Raw genomic sequence first — 23,269 nt, 5'->3', positions numbered from 1 at the left:
TTCTGGGGGGGAGAGAGGGGGAAGAATTTCCAAAAAAACTAAAAGTCCAGGGGTACAGCAGGGCTCAGTTAGCTGTTAGCAAGTCTCTGCACAGTCCTGAGTGGAGTGGCTCCATGACTACAGACCCTTTAGGTAAACAAAGCAGCAGGAGCCCGCTAGCAGCTTTCCCAAAGCAGGTCCATGGCCCACTCTGAGAAACACTGGTATTAAAAAGTTGCATTTTAACTATACAATAGGGTCTTCAAGAATTTGCAAGTATGATTTTGGAAGGAATATGTTAGCATGAAAAAAAAAATCTGTAGCATCTACCTCCCATGAGACATCCACTCTTTCAGGTTTAGTCATTTAACCATCTAACAGTATTGCAATATTCTTCCAGTTCAGTTTTACGATTACAGTTCTGTAATAAAACTGGAAAAATCCCAGTAGCTTAGTGGGATGGGCTGCCATCTCATCAAGATGCTAAGCATATGCAATCTGAAACTCCTTCTGGAAGACCAGACTAACGAAGGCCTAAGGCCCTTCAGTACCAGCAACTCTCAAGCCCTAATTGGGAATCTTGAAATGTTATTTTAATTTAAAATAGTTTCATGGTAGCAAAATTACAGTTCAAGTTGAGAAGTCGTTTCTTTCTTCACCACTAAATAGTCATTAACAACATTCTTATCTAAAAAAATCCTTTAGACTTGAAATTCATTGTGCTTGCTCTCAGTAAAAAGATGTACATGTTCTTGAAATAAATAAAAATATTCAGTTCTTTGACATTAAGGTGTGCCTAAGGAATTCCTACATTTGAGCTTTAAAAACTGTTCCTTTTTTTAAAAATCAAAGAAAAAATTATTTTTAATTTTTCAAAAATGGTATGATGCCAGTGCTAAACCCTCCAGTAATTTTTCTAAATTGTAAAGGTTTTGTAAAGAAACAGCAAAGCTGCCAATGAAAAAAGATACATTTTACTATACAGTAAATAAAGTTACTTTTCAGGAATGCATGTACATCAAATTCAGGTTTAGGATGCTCTCTGAGCTCACAAAACCATTTGCTCACTGTTTCCTTAACTCTAATTTTCCTCCACAAGGACAGCATCAGACCTCTTTGACTTTCTGCCACAATAGTGGCACCCACAGCTGTACACAAGTTATGCATGGGACGTACCACTGTCAGCAGAGAGGAGGAACAGCACTGGCCACCACACTACTATTTAGGTTTGGTTCCACCAGTCCTGTAGTATGATAGGGGAGCTGCAGAGACAAATGGTTCTCATTCAGTTTTGGCTCTATCACCCCTTTTTCGTGATGGAGGAGCTGCAAGGCCAAATCTGAGTGAGGGAGGCCACCAACACTGGTCTTGCATCAAGGCTGTGTCTCGGTGGCCTTCCCAGACTTGCTCCATTTCCAGAAGCTCATGTCTCCTCTCAGAGATGGGGAATGACACTACTGTGATACTGCACCCCCATATTCTTCACAGGGATCTTATTATGGAAGTATTATGCCATTATTATGATGCATTTTGTACAAGATAAGTCATATGAGAGGTCATTAAAAAGTCATGATTTTCTGAATAGGATTATCCCATTTGTGTGTATGGATCATTTTTGTATCTGAAATTAAGAATATTGACTAGGATTGTGTACTTCAAATCGGTTTACATGGAAAACACCTACAACAAACCTTGCACATGCAACAATGAAGAAGCCAGAGGGGGCTGATGACTTTTCAGCAAAGGCAATGGGGCTGTGGAATAGTTTAACTGTTCAATGAGCTTTTTGGATAGCCTGTAAACAATGTCTCTATGATACCACAAGGACAAATGACCAAGCCACATGATTCTGGACTCCATTTTTGGATACCAGTATTTTTCCACAAGCAGGTCTGGGAACCAAGTTCTGAAAGAAAGGAATTCCTGCCAGATACTAAAGCTATAGAAGGCAGAGAGTGACATCACCTGTGGTTCTTCATTCCCCACACAAGACCTCTAGAAATACCTGAGGAACAAATACTGGACTGGGGAAAGGGCTGGACCCAGGCTAAAGGGGTTTCTAGCCTATGTCTGAAGACCTGAGAAACACAAGCTGTAAAGCTAATGCAGCTTGTGCCTTAAGAATCTAGAAGTCTGCCTGCACCATCAATTAGGGTGAGAATCTGCTATTCATATCCAAGCTAGCTATAGCATATTAAGCTTAGGTTGTGGTTTTATTTATTTGCTAGGTAATTTGTTTTGATCTGTTTGCTTATCATCTATTTTTTGTAATTAATATACTTAATTTATGTTCTAATTTAAACCAGTAAGTCTGCAATGAAGCATGTGAAAAATGTAGCTCAAAAGGCAAAACCTGTTACATATGCCCCTCCACACTTGGCATGTGGTAGCGGTGGTGGAGGCAAACTCTCTAAGCTTATAATGTACAGTTCCCTATGCAATGCCAAGACGGCATAATTTTGGGTTGATATTCCAGAGGCGGTGTGTGCCTGGGGAGCTGCGAGTTGCCTTGGCTGCTGTCTTTCTATGTAATTGCAGCTGTGTGTGTGCCCTTGCCTATGTGTATGCTGGTGGAAGTGTAAGTCTGAGAGCATGTCTGTAGCTTGTCACAACAGCACAGTGAGAGAGGGAGCTCAGGCTGGTGGGTCAAAGGGCTCAGTGATACCCCAATACCAAGTGGCAACCTGGGGGAAGCGCATGGTCATCCGTATGCTTTATGAAAATGTACTTATGAATATGACATAACTGGAAAATACTTTATGCAAAATACTTTTTGTAAGGCATCATCAGAAAAGTAGCAATCTACTGAATATGATCATCCCATTTGTACGTATGTATCATTTCTGTATCTGAAATTAGAAATATTGGCGGTAGATTTATGATCAATGTATTCACGTTTGGGAAAAGACTATTACCAGCCCATTAAGAACAACAATGAAGAAGCCAGAGCTAATGGGCCATTAGCAAGAGACAACTGACTAGGGAAAAATCATCTTCCTACCGTCCTGCTACACTGGTACTGACTCATGGACTCTGGGGTGCTACTACGAGATGTTTTCAGCATCAGGTGATATGATCACATCTACGCCTGAACAGGGGGAAGGAGGCGTTCCAGTTTGTGAAAGACGCTTATCGGAACAACCAGGAGAGTGAGATAATACATTTTACAAGTTTCTTAGGCCACGTCTACACTACAGATAAGATTGAAGCAGCCACAGTTAATCTGCCAGAGTTTGAATTAGTGGGTGTAGTGAAAGTGCCAAAATTCAAGTTAAGATACTTCGACTTAAGCTACACAATTAACATAGCTGAAGTTGCATATCTTAATTCGAATCTATCCCCTAGTGTAGACCAGAAGTTAGTGTATTGTTTACCTCGTATGTTCTATTTTGTTTAGTAACATACTGTACTCTGTGTGCTTATGACCACTTAAATCCTACCTTTTGTATTTAATTAAATCACGTTTGTTAACTAATAAAACCAGTGTAAGTAATGGTTACCGAGGAGGAGAGGGAGAAAGGAGTCTGTGCATCCCTCTCTTTACCCTGAAAAAAAAGAGGGCATACCACATGAGCTCGCTCCATATTTTATACAGAATAAGATGGAAAAATTTAAAAAATAGCAAATAGTCCTACAGCACCTTAGGGTATGTCTGGACTACAGGGCTTTTTGTTGTTTTTGTTTTTTTTAAAGTGGCCTTTTTTCGAAAAAACTTCACCAGCATCTAGACTGCTGTTGTGTACTTTCAAAATTAAATCAAAAGAAAGTGGCAGTTTTTTCGACAGCAGTAAACCTCATTTTATGAGGAAGAACACCTTTTTTCGAAAGAGCTCCTTTGAAAAAAGGCATTCTTGAACACGAACAGCGTTTTTTCGAACGAGAGAGGCCAGATTGCCTGGGTGCTCTCTTTCGAAAAAGCGGAGCACTTTTTTGAAAGTCATGTGGCTGTCTAGACGATCTCTTTCGAAAGAGGCTTTTAGTCTAGACGTACCCTTAGAGCCTAACAAAAGATGTAAACGGTATCATGAACTTTCGTGGGCACAACCCACTTCTTCAACGTAAGATGGATTTATCTGTGGTTCAGATCCCATTGAGGCTGTGCATTTGGGCGCTGAGGCAAGTTTATCTGGCTGAGCCTTTCCCAGAGATGATCTGATCTCAGCGTCTATATTATACTGTAAAGGGCTGTCCTCCTAACTCTGTGTCCATGCTGGAGGAGGCTGGAGGGCCTGACAAAATAGGTGAGGGGCACACAGAAGGGCAGGTAGGCAGGCTCACTGCTATTTCAGCAAACCAAGTGACAGTTCCAATGAGGTCTCTGTGACCAAACCTGTCAGGAGTAGTTTTACTCCTCTCAAAACTATGTTTGAACAGGTCAAGCTGGAAGACAGGGGCTTTTAGCAGCAAGGTGCAGGTCCAGCAACTGCAGGGGATGGCTCCAAAGGAATTCATGGTGTGACCATGGGTTACATTTTTGGAGGGTTCGCCATTCTATGGATTCAAAGGTTGTATGCTCTAGGATTTTGATTTACCCTCTTCAAACTAGTGCCTATGAATTAAAGCACAGTAAGATCCTAAAAATTTTCTTTCTGCCTCCTCCTTCAGCTCCAGTCAAGCCTGTTTCCCCATGAACCAACACTAACTCTTCCTAGAAAATCCCATAATCTGTCTAAATGACAAACACTGCTCACTGCCAAATCTCCCTCATCTACCTCCAGCCCAATGACAATCATATCACTAGCTACCTAGCCTTCACAATAAAAAAAGAAATTGTTATTAGAACAATTTAGTTTTAGGAATGTTTAGTTAGTCTGCTATGAATTTTTTGAAAGGATTTTCAAGCCAATGCTATTAAAAAAAACAACAATCACCCCCCACAAACAGAAACAGACACAAAAACAGTGTGTGCGCACCTATCTGCAAGAATTTACAGAATTATAAAGTGGAGTACTTTGCATTTGTCTTATTAAAATTCATCCTATTTACCTCAGACCATTTCTCTAGTTTGTCCAGATCATTTTGTACAATAATCCTATTCTCCAAAGCACTAGTAACCTCTCCGCATGTAATAACATCTGCCAACTTTATAACTACCATTATCTAAATAATTGATGAAGATATTGAACAGCAGCAGTCCCAAAACCGATCCCCATGGAATCCCACTACTTATGCCTTCCACCATGACAGTGAACCAATGATAACTTCTCTCTAGGAATGGTTATCCAACTAGTTATGCACTCATCTTATAATACCCCCATCTAGGTTGTATTTCTCTAGTTTGATAATCAAATGGCCATGCAGCACCAAATGCTTTACTAAAGTCTAGGTATACCATATCTACCGCTTTCCCCTTATTCACAAGGCTTATTATCATATCACAGAAAGCTATCAGATTGATTTGACATGATTTGTTCTTTTCAAAGTCATGAGGTTGCTTATCACCTTATTATTTATTTTCCATATGTTCTGAAATGGATTCCTTAATTACTTGCTCCATTATCTTTCCTGACATAGAAGTTAAGCTGACTGGTCTGTAGTTTCCTGGGTTGTTCTTATTTCTCTCCCTATAGATGGGCACTATATTTGCCCTTTTCCAGTCTTTTGGAGTCTCTCCCATTCTCCATAACTTTTCAAAGAAAATACGAATTGCTCAGATATCTCTTCAGTAAGCTCCTAGAGTATTCTTGGAGGTTTTTAATCAGGCCCTGGTTAGATTTAGACATCTAACTTGTCTAAATAATTTTTATCTTGTTCTTTCCTATTTTAACTTTCAAAACTACCTCATTTTCACTAGCATTCACTATGTTAGGTGTTCAATCACCATCAACCTTCTTGGTGAAAACCAAAACAAAGAAGTCATTAAGCACCTCTAATTTCCACATTTTCTGTTTATCTATGTGAGTTAAGTCAGTTTTCTGAATTACGATCTGAAAGATCTAGATGTTTGCTTATCTCATTCACAAGGCTGAATTTGTGACCTAGAATATCTTAATATTAACATATTACCATAAAACAGAAGCAGGAATCATTTAGTATAACCTTTTGCTAATGTGTATATCAGGGCATCTTTCAGTACAATGCAATAAAAAACTTGGAAAGAGGCTACACTGAGAATAAAGTTCAACTTTAATCATAATGATCCTAAGAAACTGAGCATTTCTAAAGGGACAAAGAATGGAGTTCCAGGTGGGCACAGTATGAACTGGCTTTTACATCAGCAGATCAACGAAGAGATTAGCCTGGTATTTTGAACAAAGGCCTGAATCCGATAATCTTTAAAAGAGGCTCTTAGTGTATGAATTCAGCAATAATCCACCAAGAGTGCTAAGTACAGTACATTGTGAAATTGACCCTTGTGCTAGTGGCCAGTCTTTTCACTGGAATCTAAATTACTGGGTCATAATCACCACTTTCCAAAGCAGGCAAAAGGATACAAAGAAAAAAGACCTGCGGATGTCATCCAGATGGAGCTGCCGAAAGTGAGTTATATCAATAGTGTAGGAGAAGTCGAGAACAGCAAGCTGTGAAGAGAGCAAGAAAAAAAATCAATACATGTCAGTGGCTCACTTGGATACTAAGGATATATTTTAATGGATTCAAGGAGGAATTAACTCACTTCCCCAACAACAGATACATTTCTGATGAAAACTGCAAACTTTTCCTATAGTTTTCTCATACTTAATGAGTCTGCCAGGGATATATTGCATAAGTAGAATGATCAAATGAACCCAGAGGAGCTTCAGAATCCTTCTTTGGTAAGAAACCATTCCCGTACCTTTGGTTTAGTATTTTGCTACCTTTTCTTTCCCCCCGTCGTAACTGTTATTTTTTTAAAATACATCTTCACTGCTCACAGAAACAGACAGATAAAATCTCCAACTATAAAGACTGCAATTATCCTCAGGTGAGGCATGGTGTCAAAGGAGATACTAAAAGACTTCAGCTTCTCTACTCTGCTCTCCACATGACACCTCTTGACCTGGGGAGAAACTATCTTCAGAGTTTAAGAGGACAATGAACTCCTTTTCATTGGAAATAGAAACATCTAATGTGGTGGATCTGAACTATAGACCACATACTGCTTAAAATAGTCGCATATCAACAGAGACCTCCGATTCCTAAATGCAGGACATTTTGGCAAACATTAAAGAGGTGTTATGTTTGAACTGTTGTTGTTGGCTTTATTTTAAGACTGTAAAAATAAAATGAAAGATTTCTTCTCACTAAAAGCAAGACAAAGGTCACAAAAAAAGGAAAAATTATAATGCTACCAAATCACTGTCTCAAGGTTACGTATATTCTTTTCTTGGGCAGCTGATTCATATGGTCAAACAAGGAGAACCAAAACCGTGCATCTTTCACACTGTGCTTGTATTTCTACTATTTAAGATTTAAGGAAACAGGTGCATGTGATATTCATAAGCCTCAATTTGTTAAGTTATGCAAACCAACAATATTCACAATTTACAATTATAATGCTCTGTCTTGTATCAATAAATGTATCTGAAGTTTTAAAACTGCATTCCTGAGGTAAAAAAATACAGTAATGGCCTGATCAGCACTTGTGAATACTTCTGCTGCAATTCTTCCACCCTGACTTACACATTATTAATCTCTGAAATTTGTTATGTTGTTTGTAGCTCAACATGGTATCACTATGCCTCTGGGTTGACTGTCTATAAACTACAAGAGCAGTGAAAGCTCAGAACTGTAGTTTCTCCACTACGTAATTTTGGCAAATTCCCAAGCCTACTTGCCAGTGATTCTCTATAATTGTCATCAATGATGATGGGTTCCAGGAAAGTAGGGAGGGCATAATATTGTACCACCTGTCCAGTTCCGAATGGCTGGAGATCTCTGTAATAGACATTTTGGTTCTAACAGACTGGAGGGCACAATAACAGCCTAGACTAAAAGAGGAATCGCAATGTGATCATGGGTTCAGAACATCACTGGCATAATAAATATCAAAGGCAAGAAAATTACATTGAAACATAGTTAAATCCCTTCTCAAGGCAAATTCAAGAATTTGCTAGTGTGAAATCAGCTAGCGGAACCCTGTCTGCATGATCAGAAATAAAAGATCAAACTGATAAGATAGGCAGGCAGAAATTATTGACTCTGTAGGTACCGCATTTGGGTAATTTCAGAAATCAAATGACTATTTTTTTTCAGACTTCATCACTAACACTTCTGTGCCAAGTCATTTTATTTACTGTATTTAGATTTTCCCATCTGAAACAGTAACAGTATGCTTATTCTAGGAAGGGCTTTCGCTACTTATTTAGAACTAGTATTAAACTCAATGGGCAAAGTCCCATCTCTAACTTACAGAATATACTCCTTCAGTCACATTGATTTCTTGTGCTCTTAGAAATAGCTCTAATAAGGAATATATAAAATATATTTTATAAATCTCTTTCATGTTTTCTTGTGAGATGGGCAGTTGATATAGGCTTTGCATATTCAGATTATGTACACGAGCTTTGCTACAAACCATTCAATAAAAACTGTTAAAGATATTTAAAAATCTGGCGTAGCTAGAAGAAAAACCATAATGAAATGGAACTACAGCCATTACTGGGCAATTACACCATATTTTCTAGTGGAACAGCTGGGAGATTTTTTGATAATAAATCAAATGTAACTATCTTGAAATGTTACCTTTGGTTTTAGTGAATCACCATAGTGCTGCAGTGCTTCTTTTTCCATATATATCCAAGCAAACATCAAACCAGACAATACCAGTGGAAAGAGAGCTTCATATCTAAATACAATTATTAAAATAATACTAAATATATACATAAAATCATAACAAGCATAACATATTCAATTATACTACTAATAAATGTTCATTAAGATTGACTCTCCGTGAATATGATCAATATGTCAGAGATTGAAAAAAACTCTTTGAATTTGTCTGAGGGGAATGTGTGGAGGGAGATTAAACATGCTTGGGTTGACTGTCTGGAGATCAACTGATGTGCAGTATGATGTGACAAAAACATTAGTTTGTTTTGGACAGACTGTGTTTTGCTACTTCTATGTTATTATGTTTTTAAACGTATGTCAAAGGAAAAGAGTGTCCAGGGTTTTAGATGGGCAAATTTTGGTGTACATTTTCTTAAGAAAGAAATTGAAGTAACATAAATAAATAAACGTAGTTCTTTTTTTGAAGGGTTTGAATGTTATTTCTACTAGTGCACTAAGGCCCCAGAATGTTTAAACTGTTTTAAAAGCTGACTCCCGCCCCCAACTAGTCAGTCTGATCCTTTACGGGTGTGAGTTTTTGAGCACCCTGAATTATTGAAATTCCATCAAGGGATACAAGAACTATTTCTAGCTTATACTTTATTCTACATTTGCCAACATTATTCCTAAGTATCAGAGGGGTAGCTATGTTAGTCTGGATCTGCAAAAGCGACAAGGAGTCCTGTGGCACCTTATAGATTAACAGATGTATTGGAGCATAAGCTTTCGTGGGCAAAGACCCACTTAATCAGATGCATGTAGTGGAAATTTCCAGAGGCAGGTATAAATATGCAGGCAAGAATCAGGCTAGAGATAACAAGGTTAATTCAGTCAAGGAGGGTGAGGCCCACTTTTAGCAGCTGATATGGAGGTGTGAACACCAAAAGAGGAGAAACTGCTTTTTGTACTTGGCTAGCCATTCACAGTCTTTGTTTAATCCTAAACTGATGGTGTCAAATTTGCAGATAAACTGTAGCTCTGCAGTTTCTCTTTGAAGTCTGGTCTTGAAGTTTTTTTGCTGCAGGATGGCTACCTTTAAATCTGCTACTGTGCGTCCAGGGATATTGAAGTGTTCTCCTACAGGTTTTTGCATATTGCCATTCCTAATATCTGTTTGCATCCATTTATTCTTTTACGTAGGGACAGTCCAGTTTGGCCGATGTATGTAGCAGAGGGGCATTGCTGGCACATGATGGCATATATTATATTGGTAGATGTGTAGGTGAATGAACCAGTGATGGTGTGGCTGATCTGGTTAGGTCCTGTGATGGTGTCACTGGTGTAGATATGAGTGCAGAGATGGCACCAAGGTTTGTTGCATGGATTGGTTCCTGAGTTCGAGTTATTGTGGTGCAGCGTATAGTTGCTGGTGAGAATTTGCTTCAGGTTGGCGGGTTGTCTGTGGGCGAGGACTGGCCTGCCTCCCAAGGCCTGTGAAAGTGAGGGATCATTGTCCAGGATGGGTTGTAGATCACTGATGATGCATTGGAGAGGTTTTAGCTGAAGACTGTAGGTGATGGCCAGTGGTATTCTGTTGGTTTCTTTCTTGGGCTTGTCTTGTAGTAGGAGGCTTCTGGGTACATGTCTGGCTCTTTTAATCTGTGGAAGTTGGAGGCATGAAGGTAGGCATAGCGGTCAGTAGGTTTCTGGTATAGGATGATGTTTATGTGACCGTCACTTATTTGCACTGTGGTGTCCGGGAAGTGGATCTCTTGCATAGATTGGTCTAGGCTGAGGTTGATAGTGGGGTGGAAGCTGTTGAAATCATGATGGAATTCTTCCAGAGTCTCCTTCCCATGGGTCCAGATGATGAATATGTCATCAATGTAGTATAGGCAGAGAAGGGGCGTTAGTAGACAAGAGCTGAGGAAGCGTTGTTCCAGGTCAGCCATAAAAATGTTGGCATATTGTGGGGCCATGCGGGTGCCCATAGTGGTGCCACTGGTTTGGAGCTATATATTGTCACCAAATCTGAAATAGTTGTATGTGAGGATAAAGTCACAGAGCTTAGCCACCAGTTGTGCTATGGCATCACCAGGGATACATTCCTGACAGCTTGTATTCCATCTATGTGTGGGATGTTTGTGTAGAGAGCCTCTACATCCATGGTGGCTAGGATGGTGTTTTCTGGAAGATCACTAATGCATTGTAGTTTTCTCAGGAAATCAGTGGTGTCACGGAGATAGCTGGGAGTGCTGGTGGCATAGGGTCTGTGTAGAGAGTCCACATATCCAGACAGTCCTTCAGTGAGAGTGCCAATGCCTGAGATGATGGGGCGTCCAGGATTTCCAGGTTTGTGGATCTTTGGTAGTAGATAGAATAACCCCGGTCGGGGCTCTAAGGGTGCGTTGATTTGTTCCCGTGCTTGTGTGGAGAGTGTCCTGAGCAGATGATGCAGTTTCTTAGTGGACTCCTCAGTGGGATCTGAGGAAAGTGGACTGTAGAATTTGGTATTCCTAAAAGCTTTCCAACAGAGGGAAGCTGCTAATACTGAAAAAACTCCCCAGCTAATCACTTGTATTTCTGACTAATAGTGTCCACATGGGAAATTATTCAGCATTTACAGCCCCATGTAGACTTGCCTGAAAGATTATAGCATTTTTGCTAGGTGCAATCCATTCTCCATTAAGTATGCTCTGAATAGGACAGTGAGACAGAAAAAAATGTGGGATCCTTATTACTGGCCACTAAAGGATTATCTTCGTTCTGAGACCCTGAAGAATCATCTTTTAAATATAATGCAGGCTACTTTCTTAATAGGGTCTATCAGCCCTTTGGAAAAATTTTACTTCACTGGAAACTTCCCCTTGGGAGAGTGTGTTCCCACTATACTCTATGTAAGCCCTGGCTACTCATGAATGCCAAGTGACTTGGAGAGGGAAATTCCTTTTTCTGCTTGAGGACACACTACTTTTAGCCATGACAGAGAGACTGGATTCAGCACTTCCATAAATCCAGGTTTTAGGTGACAAAGAGAAAGAAACAGGAGGAGCATTGACTGACATAATCTTGGCCTCTAAGGGTATGTTTAGACTACATTGCTCCGTCGACGGAGCCATGTAAACTAGCTTACCCGGCATAGTCAATGAAACGGGGACTTAAATAATCCCTGCTTCATTAAAATAAAAATGGCCACCACGCTGTGCCGACAATCAGCTGATTCAGTACAGTGCGTCAGTCTAGATGCGGATCGGTCAACAAGGGAAGCCTTCATCGACCACTCCCTTATGCCTCATGAAACGAGGTTTACAGGAGCGGTTGACAAAGGCTTCCCTTGTCGACCGATCCGCGTCTAGACTGCCGCGCTGTGTTGGATCAGCTGATTGTCGGCACAGCGCGGCGGCCATTTTTATTTTAATGAAGCGGGGATTATTTAAATCCCTGCTTCATTGACTATGTCGGGTAAACTAGTTTACATGGCCCCGTCGACAGAGCCATGTAGTCTAGACATACCCTTAGTTATTTCCTTAGGGTATGTCTACACTAGCCCCCTAGTTCGAACTAGGGAGGCTAATGTAGGCATTCGAAGTTGCAAATGAAGCCCGGGATTTAAATATCCCGGGCTTCATTTGCATCTTCCCGGGCACCGCCATTTTTAAATGTCCATTAGTCCGAACTCCGTGCCCACGGCTACATGCGGCTCGGAGTAGGTAGTTCGAATTAGGCTAATTCGAACTACCGGTACAATTCGTTCCATGAAGAGTAACGGTAGTTCGATTCAGAAATCCTAATTTGAACTACCTACTCCGTGCCGCATGTAGCCGCGGGCACAGAGTTCGGACTAAGGGACATTTAAAAATGGCGTCGCCCGGGAAGATGCAAATGAAGCCCGGGATATTTAAATCCCGGGCTTCATTTGAAACTTCGAATGCCTACATTAGCCTCCATAGTTCAAACATACCCTCATTCTCTAGAGGCTAACACCACATTTCAATTCAGAGTTGTTCAGAGGATGTGCCACAACTTCCTCTACATGTGAGAAGGTATAACCACCCAGCAGTGTTCCCTATAAAGTGTGCACTTCTGCTGCTGCTCAGGAGAGATTCATATGCTGCCCCGCTAATTAGCAGAGCACCTAGTTAGGCTTTTGTTTCTATATTTGCACATGCTTTCGTGCACATAGAAAACATTATTTTAAATATGGATGGAAAAAATCCATACATGGATGGAAAAGATTAGAGGGGAACATTGCTACCCCACCCTTTCAGAGGGAGGTATGACACTACACAAACTTTGTTTTTTGTTCCTTTGACTCCTAGTTGTAGAATTTAGGACTGTCTATTGCACCAAAAAAATCAAAAGATGTAAATTAGAAGCAATTTCGTTTTTTCAGTCCAAGTCTGTACATATACATGCCCTACAACTCACTGCCTGAAGAGTGTTGGAGAAATAAGGTGCATGTATTGAGGAAAGTTATGGGACATTTTGTATAGTTCATTAAAAAAAAACAGACTGTGGAGTTTTACTAGGGAACAAACTTTCCACCTTTATAAGAACATGCATCGATTCAATAACTCCCCTTATTCCCCTCCCCCCATTCAACACTTAAATATTTTAGTTTAATATATAAGACACCATCCAATTGTAAATGAAAAAGCAAGTACCCTGTGCTGAGGAGTAAGTAGGTTGACATCAAAGAGAGAATTATGCTAAGAAGTCGCTGGAAGAAAAATGTGGAACTCAGTAATGGCGCAAGCAAGGATGAGGCTGTAACAAATGGAGAACTATATGTCATTACCACAAGAACAAGAGATGTATTATCTTATTTACACTACAAAGATAAAATGTCACACCTTTGCAAATATTATGCATGGAGGTTCAAGCCAGATTATGTTTGCCCTGAGCCATTTTCTGGAGTTAAATTATTTACAATCTAACAAAAGTATCACTTAAATTATTTATTTTTAAACTTTTATTAAAATATCTCTATATTCTCTACCATATTAATTGTTAATAAATGTTATCAAATTTTGGAAGTGCTATTGAAAACATTTTATATATGTAAATAACATCAATTTATCAATTTTAGTCTTGAATGAGCAAAACCAGGAATGCTTATAGAAGCTTTTGTGGTTGTAATGAACAAACCTTTCCCTTTTGGGACTTGGGTTAATATCAAAATTATTTCACAAGTGAAACAAGTGACTTTCTTCAATCAAGTGTTGAGTCCACTTTCAGATTTACATCATAACTTGCTTATGACAGGCTCTGAGCAAAAAGGAAGAGAAGGGGCATTATAGATCAGGACAGGCAGTAAGGAAGTAAGCATGGCACCTTGTTCCCATTTTGCACATTTCCTGTGATTACTACCATTCATGGTCTTTTAATGTTAGAAGAGAGTCCTTTCCCGACTGTTTGGCAGAGTATGTTTTTATCACATCTCTGAAGCAGCCAAGTCTAGTATTAATCATACATCATGTGACAATGATTGTCCATACATCCACAAGGAGAGCTAAAAAATTTAAACCCCAGAATAAGCAGTTAAACCAATTGACTGAATTCTGTTATTGCACTAGAAAATTATGTCAAGTAAGATCTTTTATGAAAAGCTTGTAATGCACTGAAGCTATAGCAGTCATGAGATCAGTATATGGGGTATGGTTATGAATGTACATATAGAAAATTGTAATTGTGGAGCAGCTTCAGCACATGTTGACTGGACAAAGACTAAGCACTTAAATCCAATCTCTTCTGGTTGGGGAGGTAGACCTTCACTACCTACATCCTGAATCAAAAGAGATTGGATTCAAGTACCCAGCCATTGTCCGGCAAAGAGGAAAAAAACCCAATGAAGAACCATGAAAACAAATAGGAACAGTTTGACTCTCAAATCTGTCTATGTCGGCTATCTATGCCAAAAAAATGCCTCCCATTGGAATACATAATGCACCCCTCTGTAAGTGGTCAACAAAAGAATTTTTCTTTCAATATAGTGCTGTCTGCACAGGGACTTACATCAGTTTAACTACACTGCTCAGGAATGTGGATTATTCACATTATTATGGTTCTGCTGAAATATTCAATACATCTATGGTGCAGGATATGGAAGAATTTTTGTACAAGTAATTTTATTTTTTGTCAGATCATCACCCTTCAAAAGCTAGACACATGAGCGGAGGCAGTTTTCAGCACATCTTTCCTTGTAATTCTAATCACCTACTCTCCTCTAACTTGTTTCCAATTTCATATTATTCTTTCACTTGCTAGTGTTAATAAAATTCACACACACAAAAATGAACCTAGCTAGGATTCCAGTCCTGCACAGAAATTGACACAGGTTGATTCCAATGACCTCAATGGTTTGTTGCGTTGGTAGGGATCTGCCTACAGAAAAATTGTCTACAGAATTGGAGTCTACCTTATAAACACAAGAAAAACAAGATGATAGTACTATAAAATGCTCAAAGGCAAACTGAAAAGAATAAGAAAAGCATATTTCCTCTGTTACGTTTCTGTTGTAATATAGTAATTCCTCATTTAACACGTGCCCGCTTAACACGTTTTCGCAAGAGCACAATTTTTTTTGTAGGGAACTTTTTTGAATTACACGACCGTCCCTGGAATAACATGATTTCCCCAGCTGGCACATTGCCGGCGGCTGCGTGGGGCTTCCCCTGCCTCCCTGCAAAGCGATGGAGGTTTCGCCGCTTACTGCGCCATTCCCCGCTGACTCCCCCTCACTGAACACCTTGCCCCCTCTCCTCCACCCTCGCTTGCAGGCCAGCGGCTGGTTTCCCCAGCAGGCCTGTCACCGGTGGCTGCGCGGGGCTTCCCCTGTCTCCCTGCAAAGTGGCAGAGGGTTCATTGCTCGCCACGCCATTCCCTGGCGACCCCACCCTCGCCAGACGCAGTGTGGGTCCTGGCAGACCCGTCACAGGGGCATACTGCCAACCCAATCCCCCTCTCCTCTCCTTCCCTTCCCCAGAGCCAAACACCTCCCCTCCATGCTGTAACCCAGTCCCCTTTCTCCCCCCAACCCTATGTCTCAGTCCCAACAGACACCACTGGTTGAAACGCAACCCCCACCTTTTCAATTATTTTCAATGGGAAAACTGACCCCGCATAAAATGTTTTCACTTAACACGATCATTTTCTGAAACCTATCTATAGTGTTAAATGAGGAATTACTGTAATCTTGAATTTTACTGTAGATTATTAGGTACAAAATGCTCAGACAGAAGCATGATTGTTAAAATTGACATTGTGTATGACTACACAGCAGGGCTAAAGTTGAATTAATCAATTGCATAGCTTAAGTCAAAATAGCTCAATTTGGCTTTTGGCACTGTCTACACAGCAGGAAGTTGAAGGAAGAACACTCTTTCTTCAACTTCTCTTAATCCTCATGAAATGAGGGTTACAGGAGTCGGAGTAAGAAGTCCTCCAACTTGACATTATTTCAAAATAATGGCTTATAGTGTAGATGCTCACTATGTTATTTTGGATTGATATCAGTTATTCAGTACGTTACACAGTATGTTGCTGTGTAGATGTACCCTAAGAAAAGCAAATTCACCAATATAAAGATTCATGCAGCATATAAAACATCAAGTAACCAGATAACAAAAGACAACATTCTAGTAATGAATTAAGGTTACATTTTTGTTTTTGAGTTTTAGCAGAATATTTCTATCAAGCCTTAAATGGGTTATATTTACTTCTGAAACAAATCCTTACACTCCTAAATTACTAGTCATGGATAAAGATAATTTTTGAGTCAGTCTCTGCAAATACCTAAAATCCACTGAGAGATTACTACAGAGATTACTTTTATTATGGAAAAACAGATAGTTTCATGTTACTATATATCAGAGTATCAAAGACAAATACAACTGCTTAGGGTAAATTAAATTTTTAATATTAGCATCATATGAAAACCCATAGAGTTCTATGTTTTTTCTCCTTCCATGATATTAAACATTTAATGGATGTTTAACATAGACTATTATCAGACCACAAATATTTTCTGAAGCAACTCTCAATAGTTCTACCACTCATTCATGGAGGCACTCATTTTTCTTTGCTGTTATGTTACTCTAAAACTTGAAACCCCAGCTGATGCAAACTCTTTTCCTGAAAGGACATTATCTCACTTTGCTTTATTAACTTTTTTGGAATGTGGTCTGTCTTAAATTTATTTTTTCTTGTAGCCAGGGAAAAGCAAAGCATCTGTGTAATTAATTTAAAAAAAGGCATACTAGAGCCTTGAACAATTTCATAAAATAAAAATTACTCAACTCAAAGTTTTTCACATTTCATCATGAATTTAAACATGGGCCATTTTTATACAACATTTTACTATTTCATATTTCTCAGGAAAAACTGACCCATTTTTAAAATAAAAACAGACCTAGATTTTGAGCATGGACTATTTTTGTAGGCTGAACAGAGCTACATACATTTAAAGTACTAGAAGATTTACCCAGTGTTGCTTGGATCCTCAACTCAATTTTTGGGTTTTGGAAAATAAAATTAAAATGTACATGCTTCATTTAAATCATTGCTCCGGGGTGGGGTTGGGGATGATGGGTTCAGTATGCAGTAAGGAAGTAAGCATGGCACCTTGTTCCCATTTTGCTCATTTCCTGTGATTACTACCATTCATGGTCTTTTAATGTTAGAAGAGAGTCCTACAGCAGCTTGGGGCCAGGTGAGAAATGTTGCTCCACACAGCTGGGGGAGTGAGTGCATGAGTGAATGCGTGCATGCGTGTGCGTGTGTGTGTCCCCCTAGGTAGGGCAGGTTCAGGTTCGTCTATGCTCCAGCCAGGGTAAGGAATGCAGCAAACAGTGCACTTTCCCCTCACTTGGTAACAGAGGGGAACAGCCAGCCGTGTTCCCATATGAATTAGGGAGGGGGGAAGCTTCAGTTCACTTGCCTTCCCTAAAGAGTGCTAAGGGCTGGAGGCTTGGGGCTGAGGCAGTCCCAGATGCGGGGGGGAGTGCCCCCAGCCAGGACCTTTCACCTATCTGGTGATCTGATCTTTTCTGTATGCTTTTATCAGCAGCAATCCCATTCCAGGTTCATCCAATTTTTCTGGCGTACTCAAACCCTGACCTTACTGTAAGTTATGATAGGAGGAAGCAGTGTACTAAATTTGGTGGTTCTAGCTCTTACCATTTAAGAGGAGTTCTTGAACAGACAGATTCTTTCATATATATATAGTAGATGGCACATTAAAATTAATTAAAAAAAACAATTTAGAAAAGTGTGCAAAGTTAAATGAAAAAAAAAAAGAACTAATGCAAAGATCGGGGAGGGAAATTCTTTTCCTTTTCCTGAAAGTTATCCGTAAACTGGATCCGGATAGAAGCTCTCCTTACCTAGTGTTGTCCAACTAATGATTTGATTAATTAAAGGCAGACCCTTCTTATGATGAAGACTGCTGTGGGTACTGTTCACAACATATGTTGAAAGTGCTATGCTCAGCATCTAAAAAGGAAAAAAAAATCAGACTAAGACAGACAGACAGTTAATCTGGTGGGTTCCCCTAAATTAAATGAAGAATATATAAACTGTTGTTTCATACTCATGTAACTGCCTCAGTTATTATAAGAGAAGGAAGGAGGGATTGTATGGCTACGTCTAGACTGCAAGCCTCTTTCGAAAGAGGCTTTTTCGAAATATACTTTTGAAAAAGCTTCTTTCGAAAAATAGCATCTAGACTACAATCAGTACTTTTCAGAAAAAAGGCTAGTTTTTTTTTAAAAACCCTGCTGTCTAGACACAGCCTATGAGAGGAAGACATTTAAATATAACATTTTAAAATCACAATCTATAAAAGAACAATCTGTGTTCTTACATCTTTATAAACCAGAGAAATACATATTCAAGCAAAATTATTCAGCACATTGTTTTATATTCAGTTCTAATGACTCCCTAATATTTGTTCTTACTTGTATCCTATAAATCTTGGACTTTCATTTTAGTTACAAGAAAAATAGCTCTTCTTATCTCTTGCATTCAAAGTCTACCAAGCCAGCATTTTCCCCATCTGACATTTAGTTGTACTTGAGTTTATATAAAAAGATATAAAAGTAGGTGGGAAAGCCCCGCAGTGCTGAATGTAGAATTCAATTTTAATCTACTAATCTATTTAATGCCCTCCCCCCCCAACCCACCCACCCACTTTTGAAATAAGCACTACCAGCAAAAATCAGAGTGGGCAATGCAAAGGGAAAAGAAACTACAAGTTTACAAGAGGTTAATTTCTTGAACTGGCTATTCTTAAAGGTTGGTGTCCTTTGATTTGCTGTAGACAGCTAAAAAATAACACAAGAAAACGCCTCCATGACCTAACTAAAGGTGGCTGTGTTACTTTGGAGCGAGCCAACAATGAATCAAAAAGATAATTTCAACTAGAATTAAAAGTATATAGTAGCAATACTGTGGTAGTATTAAAAGGCAAAATCACATTCAGCAACACATTGCTAGGCACACTACAAACAATGTGAAGATTTAAATGATATCAAGACGAGTGGAAGAGAGCTCTTAATTATTACACCACAATACTGCTAATTGTTCCCTTTTTTATGTACTCTTTAAATACCTACCATTCACATGCCACACACAGTGACATCTAGTGGTAACTGCAAAAGTTGCATGCTTCATAATAGGGTGGTTTTGTGGCTTGATGTTCAAAAGTGCAGAAAATCTGTAGGACCTATTTACTTTTATCATTTTTTAAAATCAGACCATAAGAATACACACAAGATATTTCTGCATACACCAGTACTGGTTAGTAGTAAGCAGTAAACCTCCAAAAGCTCAGAGGATCTGCTCAGTCAAGCATGCATATATTGGAAAACATTTGCAGGATTTAGAGCAGCCTGGTCACTCCCCTTCCCTTTATTATTTTTGTTCAGGTTGGAAAAAAATGTGGTGCTATAGGGCTCTGCCTGCCTTTAAGTTATGATGTGTCCACCAGTGAAATCAAATCACACCCAGTAAGTGATTCCCCATAGAGTACCCTTCACATCCCTGTGGGTGACCTGAGCAAGCTAGTAAACCTGCCAAAGTGGTATTAGCGCCAACTTCTGGGAACACTTAATTCTACAGACATAAAAACATTCAGGTTGGTTGCAGCTTTCATTTAAAAAAAAAAATTTCCAGTATATGTGAAGACAACTTTGAAAATGTAAACCCTGAGCTAGATTTAAGATGACTATATTTTTCAAAGGGAAAATGGGACACTGAGGGTACGTCTAGACTACAAGCCTCTTTCAAAAGAGGCTTTTTCAAAAATATCTTTCAAAAAAGCCTCTTTAGAAAAAGAGCGTCTAGACAACAAGAAGATTTTTTGAAAAAGTGGCTCACTTTTTCGAAAGAGAATATAGACGCTCTCTTTTGAAAAAGCCCTGTTTTCATGCAATAGTGCCTTTTTTCTAAAGATGACTTTCGAAAAAAGCATTATTCCTCGTAGAATGAGGTTTACCGCTGTCGACAAAACCACCACGTTCTTTTGATTTACTGTTGACAGAACGCGGTGGTAGTCTAGATTCAGGAAAAGTTTTTTTTTGAAGAAACCCTGTAGTCTAGACACACCCTGAATGAGGCTAGGCCAAGCTCTCTTCCTAACAATTGGCTGGCTAGCTGCTTGTCTGAACCACATACGCCTCCTCACACTGCTCGCCCAAGTCCTGTCCCCCATTCCACATGGGACTGGCATCACTGCTCATCCAAGCCCTACCTGTCTCCTGACCAAACCATGCCTCCCCCAGTGCAGGACTGGCATCATTGCTCCTCCTCCCACATACACATTCCATCACATCCTACTTTTCTGACAGAAGTGGGCATTTTTCTTGTTTTCTCTTGCCAAATGACCAAGTTTACAAGAGCAAATGGAACACATATCCATTTTTTTTTGACAAAAGAAGAAGTCAGGAAGGCCAGCACAGAGCTTAAAAAGGGACTATTTTGGCCAAAAATGGAATGTATGGTCAACCTAGCTTGAGTTGAAAAATTTTCTTAGTTTTTCCTAAAGCTCACAGGTTATTCATGATACCAGTCCCTAAAGCTGCCCAGGGTTGGCCTTTGTGGTCTGTAAAAAATACAGCCACAAGTCTTAGATTTTGAAAGGACACCAGACCAATTCAGGGATATAGAAAGTAATAGCTGAGCTACTGCTTTCAATGCCCCTTATAGTCAGCAATTGAGGCAGTTCACTTGTTAAGCAACCAACATGATTTATAGCCCAAGACAAGAGAATGGTGTGAAAGATAGCATGGATTATGCCTAAAACTGATAGCCAAGAACTCCAGTGTTCTAATCTTAGCACTGACAAATGACTTTCATTGTGACCTTAGTCAAGTCATTCTTCCTTATTTTCCCCATCTGTGAAACGAGATTAATAAGTTAGCCATTTCCTAGGGAATGTGATACCTTCACATCCACATGAAACTCAAGTCTTTTAGAAGCCATAACTGACCTTCATGTTAGTAACAAACAGACAAAACAGCTTCATGTACTACATTGGTTTCTACATACCTCTGCAGTTAACTTAAACTAATATGTACTTCAATGAGAGAATGTTAAGAGATTCAGTAAATACTGTACAGTTGGCAATAAGTATCTCACATTTTTTCCCATTCTTGAAGTCTTATGATTATTGATTTTTTTAAAACACAAAACCATATTTAAAAAGGATGATACCCTACTCTCTATACTGAACAAAATGCAACTAAAATGCAATTTCTAGGCTAATGCCATCAGCAGCAAACCTTGGTTTGCAATTGTTATCTTTATAGACTACAGGGGAATAATTAGTATTTTATAGCTCAAATAAACAGTGAATTGTGTCAAACAGGGAATTAAGTGTAAAACTGAAGTCAGTACATGAATAGGACTTAAAAGTGTAACAACGGGTCTATCTTAGAGAATTACTGTGCTGGCAGAGGAAAAGAGTGGGTTGCTGCAGCAGATAAAATGCATGTTGTCACTGATTTTGCATACCTTGAGACTCCGACTGCCAAACTGAAGAAAATGCTGATAGCAGCTTCTCCTAGAAACCTATTGACAGAGATGGCAACAAGCCTCCACATGGATCTTTCCTGCTGAAGTAGAGAAGTGGGCCACCAAAGCCTGCCTGTCTCCCCTCCCTAAAGATCTTAGCTGACAAAAGGTCAAGCAGTTCACCAGTGGACTCCTCATCCAAAATCCATGCTGCTGTAGCCAGACAGGAACCCCCCCCCGTAACATCCATTTTTGCTTGCCTGGAGCATACAGGGCACACAGAGCAGTAAAAGCCTTGAACAGGAAGCCCGGATATGCCAGCTCAGTGACCCTGAATGGCTGTAAACAGAGATATGTCAATTGCTAACCAAGAGGCTGCCGAGGAGTGCCCTTGACTGAAATCCATATTGATACGAACACACAGCCGTCCGCGGGGGGAGGAATCTCCTGCCCAGTAAAAAAATGTCCAGTACTCACAATTTAGTTATCTCTCTTGCAAGTGTAAATTAAGTTGAAACTTGCTTGTAAGAACTGGCGCCACAAAAACAGACCAGTACATCTTAGATAAGAAAGAGGATACAGGCCCCTAGGGGTATAAAGATGGGTCCAGCAGTGCATTTACTCTGAGCGTCAATCTACCATCTATCTGCTGGTCAGGTTAGGTGTTTGATCTCCCGAAGTTCCATGGGGATGCCCACCTTGTATTCGTCTTTCCTAGGAATTGAGGGACCGGCCCTGGCTTGACCCGCTGGAGTCGAGAGGCACAGAAGGGGGGTAAAAATTGTACCTGGATGTGGTCCTTTGTCTTAAGTGTACACATAGACTTAGAGCTCTTTAAAGATTAAGCTGTCACTTGGTACCATTATTTCTATTTTCTATCTTTATTTTCTTTGTAACCATTTTTAAGATCTATATTTGCTAGCAGTTAAGAAATAGAGCAATAGCCATTGTAGCCACATGATTTATAAGCTTCTTTAATAAACCTGTAACTGTTTAAGCTTTAACCTGACTCCTTCAGTTGCTGTAACAGAACCAAGCACAATTTAAAAGAACTTCAGCTGGTCATAAGGGACAGGTACAGGCAGTCCCCGGGTTACGTACAAGATAGGGACTGTAGGTTTGTTCTTAAGTTGAATTTGTATGTAAGTCGGAACTGGTACATATTGTAGGGGAAACTCTAGCCAAACATTTTTTTTAGTTTTGGATAGCATAGGGAAAGGTTAACTCCCCTCTAATGTTTGTTTTTCTGTCTGTTCCCCTGTTCAGAAGATTTCACATCTATTTCTGTCCCTGTGACAAACTCAGGACTAAAGGAGTAACTCATCAAATACCAAACAGCTCTGCACCATGCTTTGAGCTAATAGCTTTATTTCCACACACCACCCAGGGTTCTAGGAGGAGGGTCCTTTTTTGCTAACACAATGAGGCCAGCACTTTGTTTGTTTTGGTGGAGTCTTTGTTTGCCCAGGGAGCCCAGCATGTATAGGGGGAGGAGGGGCGGAGAGGCTGCTTTTGTCTGCTGTTTGGCAGCCTGTTGCTCAGGGGAGGGGTCAGCCTGTTGCTGGCAGGGGGGAGGGGGGAGGCGTGC

The 23,269-nt window shown here is 39.8% G+C and overlaps 1 protein-coding gene and 1 long non-coding RNA gene across 8 annotated transcripts in view; one reads left to right on the top strand and one right to left on the bottom strand.

Annotated features, from left to right (window-relative positions):
- The window catches only part of PIGN (phosphatidylinositol glycan anchor biosynthesis class N), a 165,545-nt gene that overhangs the window by 29,228 nt on the left and 113,048 nt on the right, over positions 1-23,269 (bottom strand). For 4 of the 6 annotated variants that reach the window (XM_075921388.1, XM_075921392.1, XM_075921391.1 and 1 more), the window contains 4 exons: positions 18,054-18,162; positions 13,335-13,437; positions 8,644-8,746; positions 6,414-6,500 (listed from right to left, as the gene is read on the bottom strand). In XM_075921388.1, coding sequence (XP_075777503.1) covers positions 6,414-6,500; positions 8,644-8,746; positions 13,335-13,437; positions 18,054-18,162 — 402 coding nt within the window. The remainder of the gene's footprint in view (positions 1-6,413; positions 6,501-8,643; positions 8,747-13,334; positions 13,438-18,053; positions 18,163-23,269) is intronic. The other 2 variants (XM_075921390.1, XM_075921393.1) reach the window with 1 other exon arrangement.
- Positions 1-23,269, top strand: part of LOC142827196 (uncharacterized) — a 92,318-nt gene that overhangs the window by 53,897 nt on the left and 15,152 nt on the right. The gene's annotated exons all lie outside the window — the stretch shown is intronic.

Source organism: Pelodiscus sinensis, chromosome 2 (assembly GCF_049634645.1).
Source record: "Pelodiscus sinensis isolate JC-2024 chromosome 2, ASM4963464v1, whole genome shotgun sequence".
In the NCBI taxonomy this organism is placed as follows: Eukaryota; Metazoa; Chordata; order Testudines; family Trionychidae; genus Pelodiscus; species Pelodiscus sinensis.
This window is presented reverse-complemented; position numbering and strand designations above follow the sequence as displayed.